The 21,196-nt window shown below is 36.6% G+C and overlaps 1 protein-coding gene across 1 annotated transcript in view; it reads left to right on the forward strand.

The window, feature by feature from the left end:
- The first annotated feature begins 1,385 nt into the window (after positions 1-1,385).
- Positions 1,386-21,196, forward strand: part of LOC105214829 (uncharacterized) — a 39,417-nt gene continuing 19,606 nt past the window's right edge. The window contains exons 1-2 of the mRNA XM_054227564.1: positions 1,386-1,997; positions 17,628-18,704. Of these exons, the coding sequence (XP_054083539.1) occupies positions 17,805-18,704 (900 nt within the window). The 5' untranslated portion in view covers positions 1,386-1,997; positions 17,628-17,804. The remainder of the gene's footprint in view (positions 1,998-17,627; positions 18,705-21,196) is intronic.

The following is a 21,196-nucleotide window of genomic DNA, read 5'->3' on the forward strand; positions in this document are numbered from 1 at the left end:
ATGGGAGATGAGGTGCCAACTGCTAGGTTTTTCAGAATTTGCAAATAAAAATTTCCGAAAATACTGTTTAAATATGTATCTTTGATTTGCTAAATTCTTTAAATGAAATATATGATTACATGTATTTAAAAAAAATGTAAAAATACCCTTGTTTTTAGCCTCTGAAACCCACCTAACTCTTTAATTTTGGAAAGTTACACTCGTGTTTTTTACTAGGCCCAACAAATAATTAACCTCAGGTCCCCACGGAAGATAACGTTGCAAAAGTTCACGATCTTGTATTGGCATACCTCGAACAAAGTTGCTACGAAAAATGCGAAACTTTCTGATAGGACTGAATTGCCTGATCGGACTGAATTTTCTGGGATTCGCAAGGTACGATCTATAACGGGTACCTGGAAAGGCCGCAGAACTACACTACTATACCGATTCGATGTCAATTGTAAAAAAATTGCTTGCTTAGAATAGAAAATGTGCTCTTTTCTCTTTTGTTCCATACTTGATGAAATCCCTCGCAGAGCATTTCAGTCCAGGTTATCGCCGCCACGATGGCTTACTTAAAGGACCTCCAAAAAACGTATCTTTCAGAGTGTTAAAAGAAGTAGGAGCATGGCTGGGTCAAGTGTATCGAGCTTACAGGAGACACACACAGATCACAAAGAGTAACTAAAAAACCTTTAAAAACTGCAATAATGTTTTCTTCATTCTGTGAGGCTTAAAGTGTCGTTCATATATATTGATTACATCGATAATCCAAGTACCCATCCATAATAACCTTTTGAAATTCAATAGAAAGAGCACTCAAATCCAATGTTAAAGTCAATGCCATGCTTGACAAATCCTCAAAAACAACAAACAAATCTCATATGCGCCCACTACCAATGACATTAGAAAAATTCTTTTGTAATTTTCCTTCAACATAACTGGAACAGGGTCAATGCAATTCAATAAACATTTTTGATATGAAAATCACAAACATGAAAATATATGTTTGTAGGCACTTTGAGTCTTCAAGTCTGCAACTAACAAGCATTTGGTCACAAAGCAATAACGAAAAACAAAAATCAAATTCGCTTAAATGCCTACAAATTGTTTGTTAGAATGTTAAACGACAACAACATAACTGATTGCAAAACAATGAGCAGTCTGCAAACGATAACGGCAGACTGCTACAATTTATGAATGAAATTGCACTACACAGCGCAACGCATGCGCCGCCGATGAAGCAACACGAACAACGAAAGCAACAGCACAACATCTCGGCAAAGGATGTACGCAACGAACAACGCAACTGTGCAGCATCCATTTGACTTGACTTTTGCACGCATATAAAGCATGGATCTGTGGCGGCGAACTTCAGTTGCGGCGGAGAACTCAACCAGTGTGGCACACTGGCCGAAAAACCCGAAACGGAGCGGTGGTGTTGGTAATAGCAATAAAGAAATATAATAAGTGTAAAATAAAATTAATTAAAATAATTTAAAATTATAAATCAGATTAGCAAAAATAAAATAAAAAATATTTAAATAAAATATTTCAAAAAATTTGAATTTTGAAGTGAAATCATAAAAGTGTTTTTTCGTGAGACGTGTATAATAACGGTTTATTTCGCTTATAATTAAGCTGTTTGTATGTCAACAGACAGACAGCAACATAATATATGTATATATATTATCAATCTCAGCAACAGCAAAACCGACCGTAAAATACGAAAGCCACCATAAAATATCAATTAAATGCGTTTGAGCATATGTGTGTGTGTTTGTGCGTGTTTGCCGTTATGTTTGCAGCATAAATTTCACATGAATACAGTAAGGATAACATTAAAACAGCGTCTTCGTCACAATCAGTGTCAACAACGATGAATCTACAACGATAATAAAAAGACAACGCTTGTACAACAACAACAACAATATATACAAGGAGCGACTTAAAGGTCCCAACAACAACAACAACAGCAATCTGCAGGTGTGCAACTGAGACATTAAAAAGAAAACGTACGTGCTTTGGTGTTAGTTTAAATTTTACAACGGCTAAAGCATTTATGCCATGCCACCTACTCACATACATATAAATATATTGTGCAATATAACTGAGTAGAAAGGTAGAAAATGTATAGTGCTGTTATATGTTTTTGTATATCTAATATTAAATTATTAATCTGAGATCGTGCATTCAAATTATATTATAATAAAGCACAAACACATATGCCTTGTATATTCTATACAGATGTATGTTGAATGGTGCGACATGGCGTATGAGTAACTAAATAAAATATGCACAAGCAAATCTGCTCACAAAACAGTGCAATGTTTTTGTTGTTGTCACGTGATGTCTGTGTTGCCTAAAAATGCTTTAAACTAAATATTTAAAGATTAAAGTTTCAGTGAAATTTTATTAAATGTGTAAATAAATTGAAAGATATTAAATTGTTCAATTAGTGAGTTCGCGCAATGTAGAGGCATATTTACTATACAAATTCCATTTTAATTGCTGTTAGCTTTAAAGCACAAATAATTTACTTCAATTTTGTTAATATAATAGAATTTACTTCTATCTGTGACAAATTCTTATTTGTGATAGATGGCAGAGACTTCATATATTTTTTCTGTTTGAGCAACGCAGGTTCATTGCTGAAAAAAGGATGTCTGAACCTATTTGACATCAGCTTCGATATTAGTATAGCTAAAAGACTATTAAGTCCTGTCGAAAGATATGTTTAATATCTTAAATTAATACTTGAAAATATAGCAAATTACTCGCCGTTGAATAACTAATTTAACCAATACAACTTAGTTCTTCAATTGAATGGCTTCAAAATAATTACTTACGCAGTTATTGAAAACTATTGAAAGTCATTATATTCAACATATGGAGGCAGTTTTGAACAGATTTCATAATATCTAAAATAATCACTATAAAGGGAAATAAATGTTCATCATTAAATCTGGTATATGCAAAATATAGTAGAGCTTTTTAAAATTTTTGGTACGGATGGCAATATTCTAAACAAGACATTATCACTAAACTTTACTAAGTGTCTTTCATATATGCAGCTATATGAGGTCTAGCAAAAATTTATCCATACAATAAATATGGTTTAAATTTTTTTTGTAAATTTAAGGCTTTATTGTATAAAAACGGTTACAAAAATGTTATTCAAAATATTGGCAGTCACTAGCTGCTACTTTTGACCATCTTTATGGCAGCATGCGTATTCCGTGACGAAAGAACTTCTCATCTTTCGAGTCGATCCAAGTATCAATTCAACTTTTGACTTCTTCATAAGAACTGAAGTGCTCGTTAGATCGATCGTGTGGGTTAGCTAGACCGTGTGTATTGATCTCTTGTGATGGTTTCACTTGGCTTTAGCAGCTCATAATATATCACCCCCAGCTGGTCCCACCAAATGCAGAACATGACCTTGGCGCCGTGAATGTTCGGTTTTGCCGTCAACGTGGAGGCATGTCCAGGCTTTCCCCATGACTTTCTTCACTTAGGATTATCATAGTGGACCCATTTTTCGTCGCCAGTTCAGAAGTCAGTTGAGAATAAGTTTGGGATGCAAACAGTTCTCTAGAAATATTTTATTGGGTTAATGTTGACACAAATGTCCAAGATCGATATAAAACTATTTAATCGGCCAGTGCTGGACCCTAGAGACATCTATTGGAAAACGGCGGAAGCAAATATTATATTAACTACATGAATTCTTGTGGAAATTTTGAACCGATTTTAACCAATTTATTTTTTCAGCTCTACAACAAATTATTTTAAATTAAAAAAACTTCCAAAATATGATTGATATATTTCACATATTAACTGGTACATGTGTGTAGTATCCATTGAAAATTTCCGTCAGTTCGTTATACGATAATTCTTCCAACATTGTGCTCATAAAAGTCTCTCTCAATTTTTGTTGAAACCTATGTTGTAACCAAATTTAGAAATAATCCTTTCATTCACTGAATTCTTCCCCTTAAAATATATAATAATCTAAGAAGAATAACATGAAAGTTCTTTGAAGAAAATGCTGAAGGCTCAGCACGTCAACAATTCGCGAAAACAATGATTTCCACGGCATAAAATCATCCTCTATGGTTGTATGGGATTATAATTCTATAATATAAAAATATATGGGGAGGACCATGTGTAGAAGTTCACTTAAGTGAGAAAAGGCAGGAAAGATTATGTATTTTGAATGGCGCTCAAGCAGCTCACGACTTCCATGCTTAAATCAAGCATCGCCTTGGTCGCCAACATACAGACATGCGTTTGGATAGGAGCTAAAGTGATAAGATAGGGTTCGGGACCTACCACATAAAAAAATTTCGCGTAAGCGTTGTCTACGCCAGTAAAGAAGTATGTATGTATGTGATTGGCGTTGCAACCGTTTAGCCGGTTATAGCCGAATCGACGATAGTGCGCCACCTGTCTCTCTCCTTCGCAGTTCGGCGCCAGTTGGAGATCCCAAGTGTAACCAGGTCGCTCTCCACCTGGTCCCTCCAACGGAGTGGAGGCCTTCCCCTTCCTCGGCTTCCTCCGGCGGGTACTGCATCGAACACTTTCAGGGCTGGAGTGTTTTCGTCCATTCGGACAACATGACCTAGCCAGCGTAGCCGCTGTCTTTTTATTCGCTGAACTATGTCAATGTCGTCGTATAACTCGTACAGCTCATCGTTCCATCGTCTGCGGTATTCGCCGTTGCCAATGTTCTGAGGACCATAAATCTTGCGCAAAATTTTCCTCTCGAAAACTCCTAGTGTCGTCTCATCTGATGTTGACATCGTCCAAGCTTCTGCACCGTAAAGCAGGACGGGAATGATAAGCGACTTGTAGAGCTTGATTTTGGTTCGTCGAGAGAGGACTTTACTGTTCAATTGCCTACTCAGTCCAAAGTAGCACCTGTTGGCAAGAGTTATTCTGCGCTGGATTTCGAGGCTGACATTGTTCGTGTTGTTGATGCTGGTTCCCAGGTATACGAAATTATCTACGACCTCGAAGTTATGACTGTCAACAGTGACGTGGGAGCCAAGACGCGAATGCGCCGACTGTTTGTTTGATGACAGGAGATATTTCGTCTTGTCCTCATTCACCTCCAGACCCATTCGCTTCGCCTCCTTATCCATGCGGGAAAAAGCAGAACAAACGGCGCGGTTGTTGCTTCCGATGATATCAATATCATCGGCGTACGCCAGGAGCTGTACACTCTTGTAGAAGATTGTACCTTCTCGGTTTAGCTCTGCAGCTCTTATAATTTTTTCCAGCATCAGGTTAAAGAAGTCGCACGATAGTGAGTCACCCTGTCTGAAACCTCGTTTGGTATCGAACGGCTCGGAGAGGTCCTTCCCAATCATGACGGAGCTTTTGGTGTTGCTCAACGTCAATTTACACAGCCGTATTAGTTTTGCGGGGATACCAAATTCAGACATCGCGGCGTAAAGGCAACTCCTTTTCGTGCTGTCGAAAGCAGCTTTAAAATCGACAAAAAGGTGGTGTGTGTCGATCCTCTTTTCTCGGGTCTTTTCCAAGATTTGGCGCATGGTGAATATCTGGTCAGTTGTCGATTTTCCAGGTCTAAAGCCACACTGATAAGGTCCAATCAGTTTGTTGACAGTGGGCTTTAGTCTTTCACACAATACGCTCGATAGAACCTTGTATGCGATATTTAGGAGGCTGATCCCACGGTAATTGGCGCAGATTGTGGGATCTCCCTTTTTATGGATTGGGCAGAGCACACTGAGATTCCAATCGTCAGGCATGCTTTCTTCCGACCATATTCTGCAAAGAAGCTGATGCATGCACCTTATCAGTTCTTCGCCGCCGTATTTGAATAGTTCTGCCGGTAATCTATCGGCCCCCGCTGCTTTGTTGTTCTTCAAGCGGGTAATTGCTATTCGAATTTCTTCATGGTCGGGTAATGGAACATCTGTTCCATCGTCATCGATTGGGGGATCAGGTTCGCCATCTCCTGGTGTTGTACTCTCACTGCCATTCAGCAGGTCGGAGAAGTGTTCCCTCCATAATCCCAGTATGCCCTGGACATCGGTTACCAGATTACCACCTTGGTCTCTACATGAGGATGCTCCGGTCTTGAAACCTTCGTTAAGTCGCTTCATTTTTTCATAAAATTTTCGAGCATTCCCTCTGTCTGCCAGCTTCTCAAGCTCTTCGTACTCACGCATTTCGGCCTCTTTCTTTTTTTGTCTGCAAATGCGTCTCGCTTCCCTCTTCAGCTCTCGGTATCTATCCCATCCCGCACGTGTTGTGGTCGTTTGCAATGTTGCGAGGTAGGCAGTCTGTTTTCTCTCCGCTGCGAGACGGCACTCCTCATCGTACCAGCTTGTTTTTTGTCGTTGCCGAAAACCAATTGTTTCGGCTGCAGCGGTACGCAGTGAGTTTGAGATGCCGTTCCACAGTTCCCTTATACCGAGATGCTGATGAGTGCTCTCAGAGAGCAGGAGTGCAAGTCGAGTAGAGTATTTCGTGGCTGTCTGTTGCGATTGCAGCTTTTCGACGTCGAACCTTCCTTGTGTTTGTTGACGGGCATTCTTTGCTGCACAGAGGCGGGTGCGTATCTTCGCTGCGACCAGATAATGGTCCGAGTCTATATTTGGTCCTCGGAGCGTACGCACGTCTAAAACACAGGAGACATGTCTTCCGTCTATCACAACGTGATCGATTTGGTTCCGCGTGTTTCGATCAGGAGACAGCCAAGTAGCTTGATGTATTTTCTTATGCTGGAATCTGGTACTACAGACGACCATATTTCGGGCCCCAGCGAAGTCGATCAGCCTCAGGCCGTTTGGCGATGTTTCGTCATGGAGGCTGAATTTTCCGACTGTTGTGCCAAAGACACCTTCTTTACCCACCCTGGCGTTAAAATCACCAAGCACGACTTTTACATCGTGGCGGGGGCAGCGCTCATAGGTGCGTTCTAGGCGCTCATAGAAAGCATCTTTGGTCACATCGTCCTTCTCTTCCGTTGGGGCGTGGGCGCAAATCAGCGATATGTTGAAGAACCTCGCTTTGATGCGGATTGTGGCTAGACGTTCATCCACCGGGGTGAATGCCAGGACTCTGCGACGGAGTCTCTCTCCCACCACAAATCCAACACCAAATTTGCGCTCCTTTATATGGCCGCTGTAGTAGATGTCACAAGGACCCACCTTCTTCCGTCCTTGTCCCGTCCATCGCACTTCTTGGATGGCGGTGATGTCAGCCTTAAGTCGTATGAGGACATCAACCAGCTGGGCAGAGGCACCTTCCCAATTAAGGGTCCGGACATTCCAGGTGCATGCCCTTATATCATTATCCTTAAAACGTTTGCAGGGGTCGTCATCAAAAGGGGGGTGTCTCATCCGAGGCTTTCGTAGATTTTTCATTGGGGGGTGTTTTTATGTAGTGGGTCCCAAACCCTACGCACAACCGCATAAGCGGGCTTCGCCTTCTCACTTTAGCTCGCCTTCAAACGGATGTCTGTTGGCTACCCAGAGGATACTTGGTCTAAAACCGGAAGTCGTGAGCTGCTTGAACCATGTGGAGAAGAATCGTTTCTGGCCACTCCCAAGTGAGTGACAATCAAAAACTTTCCTCACTTGCGTGAACTTCTACACATGATCCCATCCTCCATCCAGAAGTAAATAATAAATATATGGAAGATTATACATTGCAAAAATGATGCTACTCATTTTACTCATAACCAAAATTCCACTCTTCGTTCAGTGTGCATACTAATTAAATATTAACGTTATCCACATGCTATTCTGTCTACGAACAAATAAAAGTATAATGTAAAAAAAAACTTTAAGCAATGCCATTTATACAATCAATCTGAAAAAATACCTTAAAATAAATACCGTGAAATTTAAATACAATAGCAAAAATAAAATAAACTAAATGTTTTACAAAACTGTTTAAAGCAACTGAGAGCTAGTGTATGATATTTATGAATAATAAGAAGTATTATATAAAATATAAATTTTTTTTTATATGAAGTGGTTCGCAATGCTTTTGAAGTATGTAATTAATTTTGGGAGAATATTCGGATATTCTGTAAAAATATTCAAATATGGACAAATTAGGTCCTTATGTAAACCAAATATTAAATAAATGAGAAACGGAAATTTTAAGCGACGATATTTCGGGAAGCCAACTAATTTTTTCATTATTTAAGATGAAATATAATTTGACTTCGAAATTTGTTTCGAACTCTGACTAGTATTGAATATTGGTTAAAATATATAAATAAATTAAGTTGTAAAATACGACGTTTTTACTATGGCTTATAGTTCAGTTCACTGTCGTGTCTGTTTAGTATTGTCTGGCTTTAGTATTTTTGTATAAAACTTTTGTCCTGTTCTACGCATTTACGACCGCAGTCTTAGCAGTTTACTAGTTGTAACTGAATCCCTTCAGTTATATTCAGATATTTAAATTCAAGTTCAAGTGAACCATTGTCTGGATAGCTGTAAGGTCGGACAGCCTGATATCGTGTAGTCAAATTCTCTACATTCCAATTAATCTCTAATAAATAGACAAAAAATATTGTTATAAAACTACACAATTAAAAATATTCGAAGTAAAAAAAATCCGAACCTTCTTCGAAGAGCTATGACTAATGTATGATAATATTAATTCACCTTCGTAAAGTTGGTTTCACAATATGTAGAGTAATAAAAGGCTTAACATTTTTTTAGTTTCATTAATCATTTCGTTTTTCTTGTTTTCTAATTTAAATCCTTTGAAATTTTTCTCAGATTCTCTTTAACTCACAACTTCTCTCCCTCCCTCTCTTTCTCTGATGTTAAATCAAGAAAGTTTCATTTGTTTGTTTGATAAGTGTAGAACATATTGCTAAATACAAAATGTCTTAAACTATCATTAGACTTATTACGTAACTAAATTAATTATTTGTTTGTTTAGTTATACCAAATGTCACACTACAATCAAACTACGACTGTTGCACACATTCCCAATTAAATGGCAATTTTAACTTTTCAACTTTTTTAATTGGAAATTCGGCATTTGGCTGCTGCTACAGTGCTTTAGCTTTTTGAGTAAATCGATGAAAGTCACCAAAGTATCTGAGTAAGTAAATACGAGTTTGACAAACTTTTCGCCAGAAGCACTAACCTAAAGGGCTTTTAAATGTACATTTGTATATTATATATTGTCTTATAAGTGATTGCTTGCTTCGAAACAAGAAACAAAATAGAAATATAATATATATACATATATATGTGACCTACTAAATATAATATTGTCAACTTCTCGTGGACATACTGCAAAAATAAAATAAAATAAGAAATGAATGAAATATAGTGTCTAAAACTTTGCCATTGCATTTAATTGATTAAATTGCACAAATTCAATAAAGGTATAAAAAAATTAAAAAAAAAATTTAGTTAACATTTGAAAAATATTCCTGGAAAATCAACAATGGTCTCTAGAAATTTCTCTTCCATATTATTTCCTCTCGCATTCTTAATTCTACATTTATGTCTACATTTTCGCACCAAAGCCAATATTTTAACAATTTCGAAGTTTCGTGTATTTATTTTCCATACTTAAATATTTAATGCCGCTGTGAAATGTGTAAACAGAGGTGATATTTACTTGCTTAAATATTTATTTTAAAAAAGCGTGGCAACAATAACTCCACTTTATGTGCGAGGGGAGCAAAGTACGAGTTGAAATGTTGCCATGTTAAATGAGTCATCACAAATTTATTTACATTCGATTTATGTGGGAAATGGTTGCCCGTCAAGTAAACATCATGTGAACAACAAGGAGAAAGGGGAGTAATTTTACAAGAGTCACGTCTGCAGTTTATTCACTTTATGATTCAATTGTGTTGTATACAAACAAAAGCAAAAGCATTGCTGTTGGATTTTCAATTTAAAACCTTAATTTAAGGTTAACATTGTGTTGCGTTCATTTGTGGCACACTCAGGTGTAACTCGAAGTTTGTAGAGACCAGCAGTGCCAGTGTACTCATTGTAATTCACTGGAGGTACTTTAGCTCACGAAATTCACTATCAGTTTAGATTACTTTTGTGATCCATTCTAATATTTCCAAATTAAGTTCAGATTTTAAGTACGAATAGAAGATATACGATATAGCGTATCTCTTATGCACTTCCTCCTTTTTGTCTTTTGAATTTCGCGGCTATGTATAAATTGCTACAGAGCTCGTATCTGGCAACAGACATCAGACTTACATCTTCATCATCTACAAAACGGCACAATGCACGATTAGTTTGGATATTGCGTTCAACAGTTATAGACGTGTAAACATGGTGTTCACTAACGCCGAAATTCGTGCTATTTTAAAGTTTTCATCTCGTTACATCGCCCAGAAGATGGGAGTTAGTCCCCAAACCATTTTAAACCATCTGCAGAAGGCTGGATACACAAAAAAGCTTGATGTTTGGGTGCCGCATGATTTGACGCAAAAAAACCTTCTGGACCGAATCAACGCCTGCAATATGCTGCTGAAACGGAACGAACTCGACCCATTTTTGAAGCGGATGGTAACTGGTAACGAAAAATGGATCACATACGACAATAAGAAGCGAAAACGGTCGTGGTTGAAGGCCGATGAATCGTCCCAAACAGTGGCCAAGCCGGGATTGACGGTCAGGAAGATTTTGCTGTGTGTTTGGTGGAATTAGAAGTGAATCATCCACTATGAGCTGCTCCCGTATGGCCAGACGCTTAATTTTACCATCTACTGCGAACAACTGGACCGCTTGCAGCATGCGATCGACCAGAAGCATCCAGAATTCGCCAACAGGAAGGGTGTAGTATTAAACCAGAACAACATCAGACTACACACTTCGTTAATGACTCGTCAGAAGCTACTGGAGCTCGGATGGGGGGTTTTATCGCAACCACCGTATAGCCAGGACACAGCGCCAAGTGATTACCACCTCTTCCTGTCCATGGCGAACGCCCTTGGTGGTGTAAAATTGAACTCAAAAGAGAAAAGTGGCTGTCCGAGTTCTTGGGAAAAGTGGCTGTCCATTTAGAAGGAAACTGATTATCGAACGAAACGGCGCACATATGAACTAAATCCGATCACTGTAACACTTTTTATAAAGCTTTGAAAAAAGAAGAAAAAGGCGGAATGGAGATATATGAAATACGCCTTACCTCTAGTAGATATTTTTCCTCTAATTTACTTTTATAATGTTCAAACCTAGGGAAGACCCAACTGAAAAGTTAATATTTTATATTTTATGATAATTTTTTTTTTAATAAATGCAGAATACTCGGTTTTCCGAGGAGCGAGGAACGACAGCTAATACACTGACGGATGTTGGAAAATTGATCGGAACAGTGTAATATAAGACCTCCGACCCACTTAACCATCGCTTTGTTAGCCAAATACTTTCATATATGTATATATCTTGATATTTATTATAATTAATATTAATAGGATATATTCAGAATACAAAAAGTGGCAAAAGGCAAAACAATTTAAAATTTTATTCATCAAACTGAAAAATGGTTATTATATTATAAAAACCATTTCAATTCTGCATACACTGTCAACAATGTAAATTCTTACCACTCAATAATAAAAGAGATATGTACCTTGAAACGATGATACGTTTCGTTATTGGATATACATAAGTATTGCCGTGTTACATTTGATTACATAAAAGTGAGCGCCGATGCAGAAATGTTTCGAAATGTCAGTATTCATAGAATACTGTCATGTTAAGGCATACGTGAAGATAATAGACCAAAACTTCCGATAGTATTTTATTTTACTTCTAAGCTGCGTTTGTTGTCTCATATTCCATGTTGAGTTGTCACGTAAACTGAATTGGATGGTTTTGTCAAATAATGAACGGGCAATAGCATAATATAGATAACTAAATATCAACACTGAGCGAATAGGTATAATAGTGAGTGATTACCGATATGTATACATCGATGAATTTTTAATCTGATATATCGCTTAATTTCGATGTATCGAATGGTGATGGTTGACATTTCCGATGCCTCAATGTTTTTTGTTGGATTTGTCCAATTGGGAACTTGCTTTAAAATGACAAATGCAAGTAATAAATTGTTTTAGTTCAAAGGCAGACATCTGAATACACAATGATAGACATTTGATAAAACACACTTTTTTAGTTATATTTTTTTTTTAATTTTCAATCTTTTATTAATCTTTTTTTTACAATAGCACGCAGAACTCTTTTTAGAAATCATTTAAAATAAAATTTAGTTAATTTACAAAAAAAATTCTCAATATAATAATTTTGGAAAAATAGCCAAAAATACTCAGACATTTGGTTAAACGCATTTGACTTTTTGTAAAGAAGGAGAGTGAAAATTTATTTTTCTAATGAATATTCAATAGTTTATTAATTAATTACACTTATTTTGATGTTTTTAGTTAGAAAAATCGAATGGGCATACTCTACTAATTTTCTAAGGACCACAGGGACAATTACCATCCAACAAGCTTTATTTCGTACCTTAAACTCAGAACACGTTCTAAATTGCTTTGACTTGAAACCACTGTTTCGTTTGTTTCGACACATGTAAGGCAACATTGTCTTGCTGGAAAATTTACTCTTTTGTATAAATGTAGTTAACACATCGTCCAGCAACTCTGTATCCTTCTTTGAGTTAATTTTTGTAGTAATAAAGTATGGCGACAGCTTATGCTGGTACGCAAAGGCACCCCTTACAATTACAAAACCCCCTCCGAAGCTTCGCGTCATTGTATGAATATCTTTTTTGCCGGTATCCTTCCATGAGAAGCTCAAACTATCAGGACCGTCAAGATAGAATTTCTTCTCGTCTGAAAATATGACGTATTCCCACTCTGTACATACCAACTTCGAATATCTTGTCGGAGCAAATAACGCATATAACATGTATAAAATTACTGCCATCTAAAATTATTTGTAGTCATTCTTATAGTTTTTTTTTATACGGATGATTGCCGTTTCTAATTTACGAAAGCTATCCTAAATGTTTACGAATTTTAACTTGGTACCTTACAGTTGCATTCAGATATTTAAGTTTCATTTAAATTTCATGTGATTCATTGTCCGTATAGCTGTCAGAACGACAATTCTTTAATTTCTTTCGTCATTCCGAATATTTCCATATAAACAGGCAAAAATAACTCAAAAATTTAAATTTAATCTTCCCTTCAGAGTTTAAAAAATGTATATGTATTACTTAAAGTAGAATCGACAAATACCATTCTTTGGCCAAAAAATCTCCGCTGTGACGCTGCAAACTCTTTAGCGCCTCGTTGAAAATAGTTCAACACCAGACGCGAAATGTTGCAAACACGGATGACAATGGATAAACGAAAACCGCATATAGCTTCAAAAAAAACGCTGAAAGTAAAAAATAACAATAACAGTGTCAACAACGTGCTTCAGATGAGTCCGAGTGCTGCAATTATTGCAGAAATAGCAACAGACTTAAAGCAAAATTTAAAAATATACACATTCATATAAAGGGTGTTTGTTTAGGAGTATAGTGATTTTTATTTCAAAGCACATATGAAAATGAAATGGTCCTGATTTTGATATAATTAGTTCAAAAATTGTATTACATTAATTCTGAACAGAATTTCGGTCATATGAATGAATGGAATTAAATTTTAGTAATGATTAACTCATAAATTTTCCAGATTACTGTAAATTATTTGATGTGTTCGAAATACTCAATACTTTTAGCTATTCATGACAGTTGTTTCGGAAATATACTTTGGAAAAATTTCCAAACATTTCGTGTATAAATCATTGTCAACCTATAATAACCATAAATGTCAAACACATGACATTACTTGGACAAGCTGATTTGACAGCTATCTTGCTAGGATTTTGCCTAAAACAACACTCTATACTTATACTTGGTATTGTAAACTCGAAAACATGAAACATCTACAAACAACCGTTCTCGCATCCCAAAAAACCTTCAGCCAACCAACCTGAGCTGAAGCACTCAAGCATACGCTATTATGGAGAAAACACTTTTATAATCGTTAGCGCTTACAAATATGACTACATATTTGGGGAAAGACATACACACTTGCCACGAGATATCTACGTATGGCGCCCGGTGACTCAGCTGTGTGCATTGTTGGATAACGCGAATGTACGAAATTGCGCCAGCAGCTATAGAGCGAACGCTGGTGCAAAAACGACCACAATTGTGGAGCCACTTCACTTTCATGCAAGTGGAAGTGCTATGCATGTCTGTAAGTACGTCGTTGTGTGTTTTGACTTCGAAGGGATAACTGCATTGTTATGGCTACATTGGTGAATCGACATATGAGTGTGGGCAGTCATAGCCAGAGGCGGATGTCGGTCAAATTCTGCTATCACGCTGTGAACACTTCGAAAGTGTTGAAATCGTTGCAAAATTTTTCACCCAATCGATTCCAATAGAAAAATTGTTACAGAATATTCACATTGAAGTTGGGCATGCACCTATGAACCTCTAAGTGGTATATATGTAATGTTGAAGTACTCGAGGTTTTTGATGAGATCAGTATGGTGATTCTTATTTCTATTGAAAAATGTAAACTACTTTTGTGGTATTTTTTTTTTGTAAAATTTATTGAGTGGGCAGAGATCATTATATTCATTATATGGAAACCATTGCGTAATTTTAGTTAGCAGCGCACCCACTAAGTAAATTTCGTTTGATGACAACACCTGATCTTATTGAAATTTTTCACAGCCAACTTCACACTTAAAAGTTTTACTGTTAAGACTTTTTGTATAAAAATTGATATATTTTGGATTCAAAATTTCATTCCGCCAATTTAAATTTTGAGGATGCAGAACATCCTAGAAGGACTCTTGAAGCCGATGGATGATGCAAATCGTCGAATAACAACTCGAGAGACCATTCACAAGCACATGAAACGTCTAGAATTAATTTCGAAGCTTGACGTATGGGTTCCTCATGTTCTATATCGAAGGCCGATAGTCACCAAAACAAGGTTATATTGTATGTAGGATTGCTTAGTTTGAGATTTTGCCCGAGAATTTACTCCGAAGTGTATTGTAATCAGCTGGACAAGACAATCAACAGTGATGCACTCAAACAGAAGAGTTCAGAGAATTGATCAATAGGAAATGTGTAGTGCTTCACCAAGATAAAACGAGATCTCATATATGATGACTTGTCCAAAGGTTTTGCATATTCTCCTGACTTGACACCTTCGGACTATTACTCGTTCCGGTCTCTGCAAACATTTTTTTTTTTGGATGGGAAAACCTTCACCTCAAATCAGTTCGCCAAAAACCTCCTGCTTCATTATAAAGACTATTTGGTAGTCTTACTCCGCCTTCTGATAGGGGAAATTTCATATCACTTCTAATCCGGAGATATCTCATCTTTATGATACAGTTTGAAATTGAACTTGTAGAAATCAAACTACAAACACACCTACTTTCTATATAACAGTTTTTTAAAAGACCATATTATATAAGCTTTTGCGACAGGTAACTTAAAAATCACTTTACCTACATAATACAAAAATAACTAAAACAGTAACGACTCGCAATATATAAAAACAAGTAAAGAAAGGCTAACTTCGAGTGCAACCGAACATTTTATACTCTCGCAATTTATTGCTATAGTTTTATTAAGATATCACACAATTTTACCCATATATCATCATACAGGGTTTATGAGGACTGAGGTAATTCCTGAACCAATTTCACTCTTTTTTACCACCAACATACATTAATCCAAGAATATATGCTCACTTAATTTCACGGAGTAAAGCACACCGTATTTTTGATAAACTTTTAATTAGGTATATGGGAGCTGGGGGAAGTTATAACTCGATGTTCATAATTTTTGGAACAAAGACATACTTTTAGAAGAAAAAAGTCTTCTGAATTACATTAAAATATACATATGAGGGATTTACCGATATTTTCTATGAAAAATTAACTTAGCCACTCAGTTCTTCATGTTAAATATCCGGGGCCTTGAAAAATTATAGCCCGATTTCGGGCAACATATCATATACAGTATTTGTGCAAAGTTTTTTTTCTTCATTTTCAATATCAACCTCCTCACGGTGCCAAGGAATGTGTACCAAGTTTCATTAAGATATTTCAATTTTACTCAAGTTATCGCTTGCACGGACAGACGGACAGACAGATACACAGACGGACGGAAAGACATCCGGATTTCCAATCCACTTGTCATCCTGATCATTTATATATGTACATATATACCCCAATATATAGCTCTTTTATTTCTGGGTGAAACAAACAACCGTTATGTGAACAAAACTATTATACTTTCTTTAGCGACTTTGTTGCGAGAGTATACAAATATATATGAAATCGATAATAACCTTTGCAAAGTCCTCATAAAATGCATATAATATAATGATTTTCGATTTCTTGTTTGCCTTTATTCTTTATACAGTGGAACTTCCATAGCTCGCAGATCTCCATAACTCGAACACTTGAATTGGCAATAGCCTTTAGAAGACCAATTTCATACAAATTTCCTTCCATAAATCGGCCTTTTCGACCAGAGTATAATACAAAATTTAAAATTTCACTATCCAGTCAGAAATTTAAAAGAGTCTTTATATATTGTACAGAGGCAAACAAAAAATATAGTATTACACACATGGATTGCATAAATCATCTAACAAAGACATGGCATATAGACGTCAAGAGCCAATAATAGCTACAAACAAAATTACAAAATACATGTTTTAACGTATGTTCATAAAACTTTTTGCGAAGAAAATAAATAAAACTGGGAATAAATCTACATATATTTTACAGCTCTTTGACAAATTGTGAGTTTTAATGAAAATTCTATAACTCGAAGTCTCTCTAACTCGAAGTTTTTTTGTGGATTATGGTGATTCGAGTTAGAGAAGTTCCACTGTATATCAGTAAATTTCAGAGGTTTCTTAATGAATTTTAATGATATGTTTCATTGAGTATATGAGTGATTCGATTTAGACCTCTCCCTAGTCCTCATATACCCAATACAATTATTTTCGACACCTTATTCGCCTTTACCTCCGATAGTTACGAAAAAAAAATGCCAGAACTTTTTAAACATTTTCAAGCTAACTTAAATTGAGCAAAACAACGAAACTTCTAAGCCGGTTCGCACAAAATTTCAACACATTGTATTCGCTCATTGTGTTGACACCATTCACACGTTTCCTTTGCGTACTTAGTTGTTGCACTTTCGCCAGCAGCGAGTCGCTCATCCGTCAAAGCGGCGGAAAACGGAAATTAATTTGCTGTGCGTCTGGTGCGAAGTCAAGGCTTCGCAAACCTTTTCAATCTCTTTGCATTGTCATAATGGATGCCTTTTCAGGTGTTGTCGACAAATGCCAAAAAGGATAAAGGCCATGCAAAATTACAAAATTTAATGGAAAAAGCCAAGCAAAGATGAAGAAGCAGAGTGGCAATAAAAATGATTTTATATGTATGTATGTATATGCGTATAATAATATTTTATATACCGTCTAATAAATGTATGAAACTGTTATTAATAATTGATGTGAGACATATATACGTATATGCATTAAAATTATTATTTTTTGATATTCCACTCTCTCTCTCTCTACCTCTCCACAGTTACCTCGCATGTCGATGTAAGCCGCTTGTTGCGCCAACTGTGCCGTCAAAGTCGCAATTATTTGTCACGAGTACACACGGTATATGACATCCTGAGAAACGCAAAAGTAAAATTTTAAATGACAAGTATTTGCAAGCAAATCCTAACGCTCACATCACCAGCATATCGCCCGAGTAATGCCAAAGCCACGACAAAAACGTCACTGGCATTGGCTGAAAACGGGCCAATTATACCGTCTCACACTTATTGTGACAACCATATGCATACCACTTTGCGGTGTTGCTTCCGGCACGACGACTGACTACTTAACCACTGAGACACTATATAGCACCCATGAAAACAACAATAACAATAACACCAGAAGTCAACTGCAAACGACAACAAAACCGAAAACTGTAACAAAAGCGCAGGAGCTGTTGGAACTGCAAAATTTACAGACAACCCAAATCAAACTAACCCACACGCAGCAAAACAAACAGAAACTTATCCAACAACCAACACAGCAGAGTCATGAGAGTGCGCCAAGTGAATATGCTGCGGCCTTGGCTACGACAAGAAACCGTCCCAACGTCGAGCTTAATTTGCCTACGCCAGCGTTGGATACAGCACCTACCGCTGCTGCTGTTGTTGCTGGTGGAGGTGGTGATGGTGTGTCGTACGCTACAAAAACAATGGTGGAAAAGCAGAAGCATGTAGCATATGGTCTACAACAAACACCGACCCACGACGTCGCACACGTTAAAGCGCAAAACGTTAGCGACGCCATGCGGCCTGACACCCAGGCTGTGGAGAAGATAAACTTTAGCCGCAGCTCGATGCGAATTTCAGCCAATTGGCCTCAAAACAATTTGAAGGTTAATCAAGTGTTTGAAAGTCAACGTCGCATGACGACGGCAGAAATTAGGCGCAACAGCCGACGTATTGTGTTGCTTGGGCTCTTCGAGCTCTCCAACCGGCAGGGACAACGGCTGGATGGCTGGAGTGAATTGAGTGCGGCCCAAATGGCTGTGGAGCATATCAATAGCAAGAAAATCTTACCCGACTACACACTGGAGCTGCTGACTAACGACACACAGGTGAGTGGATGGCAAGAAGGATTGTAAATGTGAGTTTAAAAGTTTTCCGAATAGTGTGCAATGGAGTATAACTACAATGGTGTAATATTATAAAAGCAAATAGAGTATGACAGGAGGTAGTAAAAAAATTGTCAAAGTTCTAACAAATCGTTAGAGACTTAAAATTAATTTGTTTGATTGTCAAAGTGAATTAATTTAGTTATATCAATTTGTTTACTGGTTTCAATTTTTTCACCCGTACCGCAAAGGAACTGTAAAATGTGGGAAATAATTTCATAATAATCTCGGGTATTAGAACTTCCACAATAATGAAATATTTTACCGGTTTTCAGTTTTTTATAACTTTAATTTATTTAATTTAATATTCCAAACCAAATTGGCATAAGCTAAGAACGGAAAGAAAATGAGTATTGCTATGCATTAAAATTCAGGAAAAGTCCACATATGTATATACATATAAACATTTTAGTATACATCAATACATATAACTTCAGGATAATTGAGATGATATATTAGTTAAAATGCCATATACGATTTCTATGGAGTTCTCTGCTCCAGTAAGCATATTGTCTATACTGAATAGTATGTAATATTTACCTAAAATGGGTATCTAATTTTCTATAATAAGTAGTACAATATTTTCTCTATCGTCGTTTAACTAAAAAGTGTTTCGACCTATTTGGTAACTACTACGTAAAAAAATAGGATATAATTATAAAATGACTGATTCTAAAATTATAATTACAATATAATATCCTACTTAATTCCGTTGACTGTACTAATTATTTTGGCACCAAATTGAAGGTTTTATTTAACATAGTTATAATGTCCTATTTCAGTCAAACTTGTATCGATTTGTTCGAAATTTTGTTGAGATTTAGAACATCATAGAAACTCAAGTTCCCATTGGCAAAAAGCTGGGATCTGGTCATATGGTACAAGCTCATAGTAGATGATTTCCTTCCAATCCCACCAAATATACAGCAAAACCTTCCTGGCCGTCAATCCTGGCTTGGCCACTGTTTGGGACGATTCACCGGCCTTCGACCATGACCGTTTTCGCTTCATATTATCGTATGGTCCAGAAGTTTTTTTTGCGTCAAGTCATGTGGCACCCAAACATCAAGCTTTTTTGAGTATCCAGCCTTCTGCAGATGGTTTAAAATGGTTTGGTGACTAACTCCCATCTCCTAGGCGATGTCACGAGATGCTACATGCCGGTCCAACTCGATATTTTCCATGATTTGATCGGTATTCGTCGTTACAGGTCTTCCGCCAGCTGGCTTATCCATGGTGTGGTTTTCAGCCGCTCTGTATGGTCGAAACCATTCCTCCGCAGTACCAAGTGATAGAGTACCATCCCCCAAAACACCATTAAACTCACGGAACGTTTGTCTAGCGTATTTACCTTTAACGAAGAAAAACTTTAAAACATGGAGTTTCTGCTTTAGTGAACTCCATGTTTACACGTCTATAACTGTTGAACGCAATATCCAAACTAATCATGCATAGCGTCGTTTTGTAGGTTATGTCAAGACCTTTTAAAGATGTATAGTATTCCCAGATACGTGCTCTGTAGTGCTTTATACATAGCCACGAAATTCAAAAGACAAAAATGCGGCGTATTTTCTCATCGCAGGGGTTTATTTTCTGCGCTTGTAACTATGTCAAGCAATATTAAAACTATCAACTGTACTATGTCAGGCAATATTAAAACTATCTTAGGCGTTGTTTGAGGACGACATCTTATCTTTCAAACGCCATATAGCGTAACCCAATCTTTTTACTGGTCGTAATATCTCTTCATTATAATATTATACCTCATAATTATTTCCTAAATGTAGATATCACAAACGCTCTTCTAAATCGATAGTGAAATCGAAGCAATTTAATGAAACTATATCTTATCAATATGAATGTACTTTATATCAGCATTAAACCATATATAAACAACAAATAATTAAGCAGCTGAGTCGGTTTTTCCACATGAAAAGAACTCCGTACTTGAAATATAAATGAAGCGAATGAAGCGAGAATATTTACTTATATCCCTCTTAATACGTAATATATATAGATGTAAACGTATGTTTACGTAATTTTCTTACGGCACATTTGATATTACTCGCTAATGTATTTATACGTAGTCCCTGTATTAAAACTCGTAGGAGCATGAAAATGTACCATACAACTATGTTATACAACTAGGAGCGTCTGACTGAAATCGAACTAGTCAGAAAAATGTCGCTCTACAACTGAAATTTTCAGACTGAAAATCAACAAGTCCTACAAGGATCAGGATTGTAAGAAACTGAACGAAGTACTTAAAATATGATTAAAAACGTTTTCAATGATTTAAAGCCATTAGTTTCACACTTTTTGTTTGCTCTTATTTCACTAAATGGAAGTACTAGTAAGTATGTCTCATAAAAAAAAATAAAAATAATAAAATTTTTGAGCTTGCCTCTGATCAAAGTCTTTCAATTGAAATATCT

Source organism: Zeugodacus cucurbitae, chromosome 3 (assembly GCF_028554725.1).
Source record: "Zeugodacus cucurbitae isolate PBARC_wt_2022May chromosome 3, idZeuCucr1.2, whole genome shotgun sequence".
NCBI classification, from domain to species: Eukaryota; Metazoa; Arthropoda; class Insecta; order Diptera; family Tephritidae; genus Zeugodacus; species Zeugodacus cucurbitae.